Here is a 10599-nt window from a genome sequence, read left to right as displayed (position 1 = left end):
GAAACTAAAACAGAACTACTTGGAAAAGAAAAAAGAAAAGAAGGCAGGAAGGGGCTTCAAAACAAAGCACAGGACTACACCAAGAACTGAGTGTTATTTATAGATGCTAATATTGTACCGTGTTTTTTTTGCAGTACTGGGGATTGAACCCAGGACCCGTGCAATGAGCAAACCCCTCTCCCCCAGGTCTCTCTAAGTTGCTAAATTGCCCAGGCTGAGCTGGCAATCCTCCTGCCTCACCCTCCGGAGCACTTAGTTACAGGTGTGTGCCACCAAGCCCGACTCCATAGCACAGTCCCTATTTTAGACTGACTTCCTATGCTTACCCCTACCATATATGAAATAAAAAAAGACGTGAGCTGTGTCATTTTACCAACAGGTGGCACCATAAGCATCGAGGTAGGATGCAATGAGAGCAGGACTCTTCATATTTTCCTTCAGGGAAAAGTCCAGTCGTTGATGTATATGCCTATTTTTGATAATGTTAAAAACGCAAGTTCATCATTTAAAACATTTTCGGAAGATTTGTCCCTCCATTTCTTTTGGTACTGGGAATTGAACTCAGGACCTTGCGCTGGCCAGGCAGGTGCTGTGCTGCTGAGCTAGCTCCCCGTCCCCTCCCTTCATTTTTCATTTACTTACACTGAGAGAGAGAGAGAGGCAGCATGGATTAAGAAGTTATACATTTGTATTTCTGTTTATTATCTATGTATTGATTACTACACTTTTATTAAGATCCAAAGATTTGGTACCAACAGGTTAAAATGGAACTAGAAAGGATCAGTTTTTAATGCATTTCCTTAGCAATTATGAGGTATGTTATCATCAGTCTATATTAAACTGCTACAGAACAACTTAGGCGGTACCCTGGTTTTGCAATCCTTTTGTGCCCCAGACAGTGAGGATTCTGCATGTCCGAATATTTCCCCGATGCTCAGCAACCTCTCAGACTCAGGGGGAACCCTGTGCCGGAGGTAGTGAGCATTTTTGGCCTTGCCAAACAACTCTAAGAAGGTGGACTTTGTGGACTCGCCCTGGAAGCTCATGGCCCGTTCCATGGGATTTGGGAGAAGTTGCTTCCCAGCATTCCCATCTGGCTTTAGGTTGGGATCTTTGGATCTAGCTGCACCTTCAGGAACCATTCCACTCTCCCTGGGTGGACTGGAGCCAGGGCCCGGTTCTATGCTGCTGGTGGAAACTTCTTGGTCTTGATGCAGGGCAGAGGTGCCATTGTTGGGGTGTATGCCCTTAGGGGTTTTTACAGAATCTTTTTCTTGAGTCTGTACTTTTTTCCCCCTGAAGCAGTAAGTCCTGTAGCTTTGAGATCGCAGGTATTCTTCCCTCTTCTTTGGGTCTTTGAGGCCAGTGCAATGCACAGGAGGCATCAGGGACTTGGTTTTATATCTTTCTTGAGTTGTACTGGTTGCCAGTGCTCTGGGAAAAAGAGTTGAAAAAGAAGAAAGATCTCTGAAGACTGATGAAAATCTCCCAGTGAGACCTTTTAGGTTATTATAGCAGGGTCCCCTCCACTGTGGTGTCAGCTGAGGTGACAGAGGAAACGAGAACAGGATGAAGAATCTAGAAACAGCAGGGAAACTTGCTGTGTTTCAGAAGGGGGAGACAGCACTTTCTCAGTGAGAGAAGAATATTTTACAGAGATCGGTTGGGAAGAGGGCTTTTTAGGTCATACCCATGGGTTTAGCAAGCATTTTCTTACCTCATGTTAGATTCTGGGACTCTGTGCTTCTGTCTGGCTTGTGGTGAGAAGCTGAAAGCATCCGGTTTGTTCTGAGTTTCATTCTCCAAGTAAGAGGGGAACCTTCTCTTGATGATATCTGCTTTGAGTTAATTAGTAAGGAGTTACGAGTGAATTGTGTGATCTCCAAAATTGATAAGTTAACCCCTCACCCCACGACCTCAGCTTATAACCTTGTTTGGAAGCAGGCTCTTCAAAGAGATGACACAGTTAAAATAGAGGTGATTGGGGTGGGTTCTACTCCAGTGTGGGCGGTATCCACACCACAAAAGTGATTTGATTTGAACAGACACACACAGAGCACCATGCAAAGGGACATGGGGAAGAGATGCCATCCACACAGCAGGGGAAAGGCCACAAAGGAATCCACTGACTTTGGATTTCCAGACTCCAGCCCTGCGAGACAAGGAGGTACTAAGTTTTAAGACACTCAGCTTGTCGTACTTCGTTATGGTGCCATTGAAAGTAAATACAGTTAGAGAAGAGAAACCACGTTGGAAACTGGGCTTCCAGAATCAGTGGAGAAAGACCCTTGGTTCCCAACACACAGCAGGCTGCTTCGGCACAATAGATGAAAACAAAATTTTCATACATGTCTCGATGTTTACCTGGGGCATGTTAAAGAGGATTTAGAAATATCCAGATCAAAGGTCTAAACTGCCTCAGCCCAGGAAGGTTTTGTTTGAATGTTTTACTTGGCAGCGCAGTGATTTCAAAACCCAAATCCCTGGGGCGTGACTGCTTTGTCTCACTCGCTGAAGAATGTGACCTCCTATCCACCCGCACCAACTGCCAGCCCGGGTGAAGTGGGCTTTCCACTCGTTAAGTTGATATTTCAGCATCTCGTAGTCATGGCTATAGAGGACCCAATTAATTCTCAAGTCATGAGTTGGTCATTCGAGGTTGAAAACCTTGCATTAGTTTGCTCTAGTGGGAGTGAGGTTCTTAAAGCTACACTGTCATTATGGGCTGGAATTCACAGTAAACTCCCAACACTCCATCAGTTCATCATTTCTTTGTGAAAGAGGACCAAAAAAAATAGACCTCTATGGGCCCCTCTTTCTTTTTGTCTCCTTAGGGTTACGTGGAAGCTTTCTCCACATAAGAATTTTCTTATAAACTAAGGGATTTTGAACTACTATTAGCTAGCTATTTGCTTTACCGGAGCTTAGACCTTCAGTGCCAAGAGGATTAGAAATGACCACATCTTACACTGCGCTCTGTCAAGATGTGGCACCTATATCCACCTCCTCATGCAACTTAACTGGTACATTTGAGTGCCTGCTTTGCATCAGGCAATACGCTACATTAACTTTGGACATACACGTGGTCACAAAGCTCTGACAACTCCGTTTTCTACAGACGTTGAGATGCTGGCCTCCTCCTTTTCCTCCCCTGACCAATGTCACAGTTTAGGCCTTTGGATCATGGCTGCGCTTTGGAAGTCCATCAGGTCTTCTGCTCTGACTGTACCTACTAAACTTTATTTAACCTTAAACTCTGTGGCCAGATTGATTTCTCTGATGTTCGAACATGTAATTTCCCTATTTTTAAACCCTGCATGGTGAAATTTAAACTGTTTTGTAAGACCTGTGAAGCTCTTCACATTGGAGATACGCTTGCCCCATTTTTCTTAGGAAAACAGCATATGTGGCTGCTCCCGCCCCATGTATTTCTCATACAGTGTGAGCTACCGTATTTTCGGCAAGCTGTGCTCAATTATGTGCCTTTGCACAAACTCTTCCTTTCCTCTAGGGGTGGCCTCATTCCACAGGTCTTCTAGTAAGTCCCCGCTCACCCACATTCTCCTCCTCCTCCACTCTGCTCTTATGCCGCCTTCCTGGGAGATTTTACTAAACTTCCACTGTTCCTGCACTACTTTGTAAATAACTCTAATTTAGCAATTTGCCACCTCCCTGCTTCCTCTTCTTCCCCTCTCTCCTCCTCCTCTCTTTCCCTTTCCCCCTTTCCTCCTTCCTCTTCTTTATGTACTTGGTATTGAAGCCAGCATCTTCACTTTGAGCTAAATCCTTAGTTCTGTGTAATTTCATTGTTATTATTGTTATTGTTGTTATTATTTGAATTTTGAGACAGGGCCTCACTAAATTGCCCAAGTGGGACTCAAACTTGCAATGCCTCAAGCTTATCAGAGTGCTGGAATTACAGGTGTACACCACTGTACCTGGCGCAATTAGCATGTTTGGTGATAATTTTTGTAAGCAGAACTACCCTCCAATTTAAATGGAAGCACACTGAGGGAAGAGAACTTTTTTTGTGTGTGTTTCTACTCTAGCCCCTGAGTAGCTGTAACAGTGCTGTGTAAGGCCTGGTGCAATACACCTGGTCCAGAATGAGTCCCTGCCTTAGCACCAATGAAAAACATGAATATGCGAGCCTACTCTCTGACCTATTGATCCAAACCTCACAGATGAGAACTGGCAACATACATCTTAAACAACCCGCTAATTTATATACTACTGAATCTCAATACTTTTGTTTAATGAATCATGGAAAAATATTGGTGAACATGATGCCTAATAAATATTGAGATGATACATTTTATTTATTTACTTTTCCTGTCCCCAAATTTTACTGTCAAGAAGTCTAAGACTTCAGAAGGCTATAGAACACAGAGACAAAGACCCTTGAACTGAAGTTTTCTACTTCCTGGTCCAGACCTTTTCAATATACCTGTGAAGAACCAAACGCTCTATCAACCAGGACGGCCACCTACCTAAGGGCTGGCTTTTTGTACACCTTCCTGAGAGGAGCATCTGGTCTTCAGTGTCTTTTTTTGAGAACAAAAGTGAGAAACAACAAAATGCTTTCTAAAATCTCTTCCAGTGTGTATCTCTCATTCTAGGTTGATTTAACATTTGTTGCAGACAGGGAAATTAAAAGGAGAGGGGCTCTGGTACTTGGTCAGAGTCATCTTTCAAGGCCAAGGAGGCTAGAAATAATCCTATATAATTAGAAATAACTGGAGGTTAGAAATAATTCCCAGGCCAGATATTCAGGCGTTACTCTTGGCTTTTGTGTTTGTATGCTAAACTGTAGATCTGGAAGATTTTACATTCAGTCATGTTACATCATTTCCTCCAATCCTGTGTCCTGGCACCTGCTTATGAAGAGGCGAAGTCTTGAGAGCTGAGTTGTTCTGTGCAGAATTTTGAAGCAACATTGAAGTCCAATTATTTTAATGATTATGCAAAGGTGAGCTAGTTCATACAAACTGTACCACTGGGACAATTTTCAACAAAACAGGAGGAGAGTATTGATTCTGTAACACTGATATTGTTTGGCAAGAGTAAACACTTCTCCAGCATTGAGTTTGTGTTTAGGTGCTGCTCTGAAAGCTAACTGGATCTTTATATAATCTCACAGGGTAAGGAATATCACTTTTATTTCACATTGAGGAAACTGAAGTTTTAATCCTAGAGATTTTTTTCTTATTAAATTTTATAAAGTAGGTTAGAATAGTGACTTGGGCCTCAGTAACTGCTCAATAAGTAGTGTTAAGTCTGAAAAGGAAAAGACATAAACAAAGGATGAAACCAAATCAGCTCAGAAATAGTAAAAATAGAGCAGAGTTAGCAATAAGATAAGAAAATGAAAAACCAAGGAATTAAGCAAGAGGCTGAATTTGAAAGAGCAGAGCGATTGGAAGCCTGAGAAGAATTAGCTCAAGGCTTGTGAGAGGACTGCTCCAGGGAGCTGTGGGATTGAGGGACAGATGAGGACTAACAGCTACATGGAGCCTGGACGTTCTTGTTTCTGGCTGCCCCACTTTGCCTCTGGAGCATGGGTCCCCAGCGCTGAAAGCTCACCTTGCTGCAGCCTCTGCAGGTCTTTCTGGAGCTGTCTCTGCTCTCTGCTCAGCAGCTTCACGTGGTAGAGGCAGATTTCCTCTAGTTCCTGCAGTGTATGGCCCAGTCTGACCGCAGCCTGCCTGGCATGCTTCCTCTCAAAGTCGAAGTGCTTGTGTAGGGATCCCCTGGCCATGTTCATCTGCATCCTCTTCACTATTGAGAGACAATGAAACTAGATGCTCCCAGACAACACAGTGATCCTGATAAAGCAAGGTTGAGATGCTGATACCTAGCACTGGGTCTGAGATAAATGTTTGGCACTTCTATATTTCTGCAACCACAGCTGACCAACAGATGAATCACACTGTTGGGAAATGTGCTCTGCAGTAAAAAGAGTTTCCAGGGTGACACAGAAAGATGGAGGTAAAGTCATTTCTCTGTGCCTCAGCCTCCTTACTAGTGGGACAGTGATTGACAACAGGCTCCCTACACACTCCCGAATCAGATCCACTGAAAAGCATTTGAACAACTCTTGGGGGAGCACTGTATATATTTATATATAAGACATTATTTACCTGCTAAAGGAAGTCCCTTCATTATTCCTTAAAGGTTCCCAACGGGCCTGCTCAGCGGCCTGGAGGGGAAAGATGTGGCCGCGCATCCTGGAGCCAGAGTTGGAGGGAGACAGATATTCACCCAGCTTGCGGAGTTAGGGCTCCAACATTCTGGGACCCCTCAGTTGATTCAGTTATATATGCTCGTGCTCACTCAGCCTGTATCCTGCTTTGTGCCAGTGCCTGGCCAATGAGACACAGTTCTCCCTATCAGGGAGCTTTCAGCTATGCCAGTCTCGAGTCTGAGCATTCAAACCAAATCTGAACCACTGATATCTCAAAGAGTGGAGTCTACTGATTAAAAATAAAATGGCACCCAAAGTGAGCTGTCCGGATGGCACGGGGAGTTCAGTCTGGGAACAAGCTCCTCCTCTGCCTTCACCCATTTTAGATTTTATTTTATTTTATTTATTTATTTTTATTTTAAGAGAAAAGGACAAAACAAAATAACAAAAATAAAGACATAAACAAAACATAAAAACAATACAGAATTTCAAAGCAAGGTGATAGGAAATTAACAATGATTCTTGTATTACAGATTATTATCTTCAAAGTGGTTACTCAGATAACCAGATATTAGATGCTGAGCCCACATCACATACCTAGATGTCCAAAGCTAAATACCTGTGTCCGTCCAACTCTGGCTCCAGGATGCAGGACCACATCTTTCCTCTCCTCTGAGTCCTTCAGTACTTATCTCAGAGTTAAGGGCACAAGAATTGTGTGCACAAGATCTAAACAGATTGTACCAATAAAGCTTTTGTGTTGATAATACAGGAAAAATATTAGCCTTTCAGAGAGGATAAAATCAGGACAAAAGAAAGAAATTATATCCAGGCAGCTTGATTTTGAGTCTAATCTGTCTAAACTTTTACTGCAGATCAAAGTGAATAGCACTTACCTACACATTCAGGATTCTCACCATTCGAAATGTTGCTAGTTCCTTTTGTGATGTTAGGCTGAGTCTGGATTAATGAGCTTGTTTTTCTGTTCAGTAAACTTATGAGCCTAGTGTGGGGTGGAGGAGGGGAGGGGACTTTGGGGAGGGCTGCAGGGCAGAATGCTGATTGACTGTACTTGCAGGCTCCCTTTTTCCCTGCCCACCTCCCTGGTCAGGAACACTCGCTCCGTGGGCCACGGGCACCAGTTCTTGGAGGAGATTGAGAGTTCTAAATCACTGTGAGGTACAGGAGCCTGCCTGGGCTGAGCCCTCTCCTAGAAGGGCCCACATTGCTTCTTCTGGGCCGTGTCCATGGGAGCCAAGAATGAAAGCAAGGAGTGCCTTGGCTGTATTCACAGTCTGTCCCTCTCCCTCTCCTGGGTCTACCTCTCCCTCCTCTTTTGCCTGGCTTCCCTCCCCTCACTCTCATTCCTGTTTCTGGGAAACCACCTCTGTTCCCAAAAGAAAGCACCTTATTCTTTCTGTCATGATCATGGATTTTGCCCAAGAGAGTACTGAATGTGTTTACTCTGCGTTTTTGCACACCACACTGACTGTTCCCAGGCTGCTGTCCCTGTTTAGTGCACTTCAGAGCTTACTCAGATTGTCAAAGTGGCAAAAATAGCTTTAGGCAAAGTGAAATTTTTATCAGCTTTTGGATTTGTATTTAGATTGCTGCAGTGGGAGGCCGAGTTGGACCCTTGGTTATATCACGCAATAGTGGGTGGGACTTTTACTGGTGCTCTGGGGCTTCATATAAGAATAACATGCAATAATATGCCACGGTCTAAAGACAGCTGCTAACACTGGGGCCTGATAATCCCCCTAGAGCTTATTGAGAGGCAGCTAAACAGGCCCTTTTACCCACAATCATCACCCAGTAAATAAGCTATTATAAGGAGATTACTGGGGGGAGAGAGAGAAAGAGAAGGAGAGGAGGAGTCATTATTCTCTCAGTGGGAAGTAATTCCTTTCCAGTCCTTTCCCATGAGCCAGTTCTCTCACCTTCAGAATTTAAATGAATGAGGTTGGGTTCCAAGGAAATCTTTGCAGAGGATGGGTGCCACACGGGGGGAGACCGGTACCTCCTCCCCACCTGCGGGCTTCACAAACTGCAACAGAACAGCCCCCACTTCATCCCTTTGTTGCCATCAGAGCTGATGACAGTCAGGGTCATAGAGGAGCTTGTCTCCTGTGTGTCATCTTGAGAGAGAATCAGAGGGGAGAGGCTTGCAGAAATGACTTATGGCTGAAGGGCAAGAAGGATGGTTGGGGTAGTATGTGGGAAAATGGTGACCAGACCTACCCTGCTGGTCATGGTAGTCCTTTGAGGGTGCTGTAGGGAACCTGGCCCCCTGTGAAGGAGTATGGGGATTATATGAGGGAGCAGAAAGAGTGGCATAACCATAACAGTCCTTTTCTTGGGAGGGATGCTTCCCTCAAAAAATGGAACACAGGCAGGCCCCAAGGAAGGTAGAAATACTGGGTATTTAGGTGAAGGTGAACTTCTTCAAGCATTAATAGGAGAGGAAGTCAGATCCTCATAAGACAGAAATATATGAGGAAATGCCAGCAATACCTTGGCACAAAAATGAAACAGTAATATAGGAAGAACTCCGTTTCTTCTATTTAGATTTCTGCCATTTCTGGCCCACAGCCTCAGAGAGTTTCATATTAAAAAGACTAGAGAGAGGACATCTACAAAAAGATCATACCCCATCTCCTTACTCCAGGGGTGAAAGAAGATAATTGAACAGTTCACCTTTCTTCCCCTTCTCCAAGGCCCTGGAGTCCAGGGAGGAACTTTAAACTGGAATAGAATATTTTTTTATAAACAAAATGGCCAGAAGTGTAGATTCTGTCCAAGATTTCACCAGTGGACAAGAAAGAAAATAATCCACAAAGATAGTTATTGGAAACGTAAAACTCACATTTTCAAATTATGCTCCAGCTACCACCAGTAGGCAAAGAAGGCATTTACATTGTTCAGTAAAGTGATTATGATAAAAATGAGTTTTACACATGAGCTTGACCTATGTACATCCCTACACTTTTCCGTAATTTTTTGTTTTACCTGCAGGCAGCATCTTCTTGTAGTTAAACTCATCTGGAATGTATGATTGAGTCACTCATCCTGTCTTACGCACTGGATTTCTCATATGTGAAGAGGTTAATGATACCTTCATTATAGGACTCTGATGAAACTGAATCACAAAAATGACTGTACTATGCTTCATGCTTAGTGGATATCCACTAGAAGTTCTTCATTTCCCGCAAACGTGGAGGAACAGGGAGTAGCTTTCCTATTCTGAATAAAACAACTTAAAAAGCAGACAAAATATATGAAATAATTTTTATTAAAGTCAGACATCAGACAGTTAGGGTGGGGATCCCTGAGAGAGTGGGGACAAAACAGGAGATTTGAATTATTGCCACTGCTTATTGCCAAGAAAGAATTTCTGGAACACACACAAAAGGGGTTGGTTAGGCAGTGGCTTCCTGTGATCAAGGGGTAAAGCTGGAAGTGCTGGAAGATGAGGGTAGCTGGGATTATCTGGGCAGAAGGCCAGATCCAAGAAGCTCAGTGAACCCCAAGCCAAAGAATCATGAATGAAACTCCAAGCAAATTGCTTAAAAAATAAAGAAGAGAAAATCTTAAAAAAATATATGTATTTTCCCTACTTTCCTTCTTTTCTCCTTTCCCTCATCCCAGTTGTTCCTTCCCTTTAAGCAATTTCTTTCCCTTTCACAATATCTATTCTAACTTTTGGGTTTTATTTATTCTTTACACAATGATGACTGGGATAATGATACTCCTGATGTCCATTGGTTTAATGAAAGGAACAGTTAATGCTTAAATTTTATTTTTTTCTTTTTTCTTCTTGACCAATTTTACATGCTTGTATGTAGTAATCTGAACAACCATTGTGCACTGAAGACAACAACGTGCAATATAATAACTATTATTGATTTCCAACCACCTTGCTTAGTGAAGCTCTGTATCATTTTTAATATTTTTTATTACTTTTTATTCTCTTTAATTGTTTGATCAATCTTGCATCTTTACATCTGGTAATCTGGTCAACTTCACTGAAGATAACAATATGTAATATAACAACCATTGTTAATTCCTATCATTTTGCTTTGAAATCCTGTATCTTTTCATTGTTTTGTATTGTTTTGTCTTTTTATTCTCCTTAAAATAAAAACATATAAAATTTGTGGAACAAAAAGACATTATATACAAAAGAATACATACCTAAAATAACACAAGCCAGCCCTTGCAGCAAAATTTTTAAAGTTCTGAAAGAAAACAAACAGCACCTACAAATCTGTACCCAACAGAAATGTTTTCAGAAAGAAAGGTATTTTGAAGAAATTTTCCATCGGGGCTGGGGATTTAGCTCAGCGGCAAAGCGCCTGCCTGGCAAGTGCAAGGTCGTGAGTTCGGTTCCCGGTACCGGAGAAAAACCAAAAAAA

The 10599-nt window shown here is 42.7% G+C and overlaps 1 protein-coding gene across 6 annotated transcripts; it reads right to left on the bottom strand.

Annotated features, from left to right (window-relative positions):
* Positions 1–670: 670 nt before the first annotated feature.
* LOC102010040 (chromosome unknown open reading frame, human C1orf110) lies at positions 671–8216 on the bottom strand. 6 transcript variants are annotated; one of them, XM_005398264.1, is made up of 4 exons: positions 8125–8216; positions 5584–5825; positions 1718–1838; positions 671–1434 (listed from the first exon to the last, which is right to left on the bottom strand). In XM_005398264.1, the coding sequence occupies exons 2-4, from the start codon at positions 5768–5770 to the stop codon at positions 831–833; spliced, it is 912 nt and encodes a 303-aa protein (XP_005398321.1). In that variant the 5' UTR covers positions 5771–5825; positions 8125–8216; the 3' UTR covers positions 671–830. The 6 variants fall into 6 exon arrangements, with proteins under 6 accessions (XP_005398321.1, XP_005398323.1, XP_005398319.1 ...); XM_005398266.1 differs by having other exon boundaries at positions 5584–5778; XM_005398262.2 differs by lacking the exon at positions 8125–8216 and adding an exon at positions 7081–7514.
* Between the last annotated feature and the right edge of the window lie 2383 nt (positions 8217–10599).

Source organism: Chinchilla lanigera, unplaced genomic scaffold (genome assembly GCF_000276665.1).
Source record: "Chinchilla lanigera isolate Chin_1 unplaced genomic scaffold, ChiLan1.0 scaffold00061, whole genome shotgun sequence".
NCBI classification, from domain to species: Eukaryota; Metazoa; Chordata; class Mammalia; order Rodentia; family Chinchillidae; genus Chinchilla; species Chinchilla lanigera.
The sequence above is the reverse complement of the archived record's forward strand: the minus strand, read 5'-3'. Positions and strand labels throughout refer to the sequence as shown.

Excerpts from the sequence above, each read along its gene's own strand:
- LOC102010040 (XM_005398264.1), bottom strand. The coding sequence starts at position 5,770 with ATGCAGATGAACATGGCCAGGGGATCCCTACACAAGCACTTCGACTTT. Across the intron at positions 1,839-5,583 it reads CCTGCAGAGGCTGCAGCAAG|CAGATATCATCAAGAGAAGG; the intron begins GTGAGCTTTCAG and ends ATTAACTCAAAG. Across the intron at positions 1,435-1,717 it reads GTCCCAGAATCTAACATGAG|AGCACTGGCAACCAGTACAA; the intron begins GTAAGAAAATGC and ends TCTTTTTCCCAG.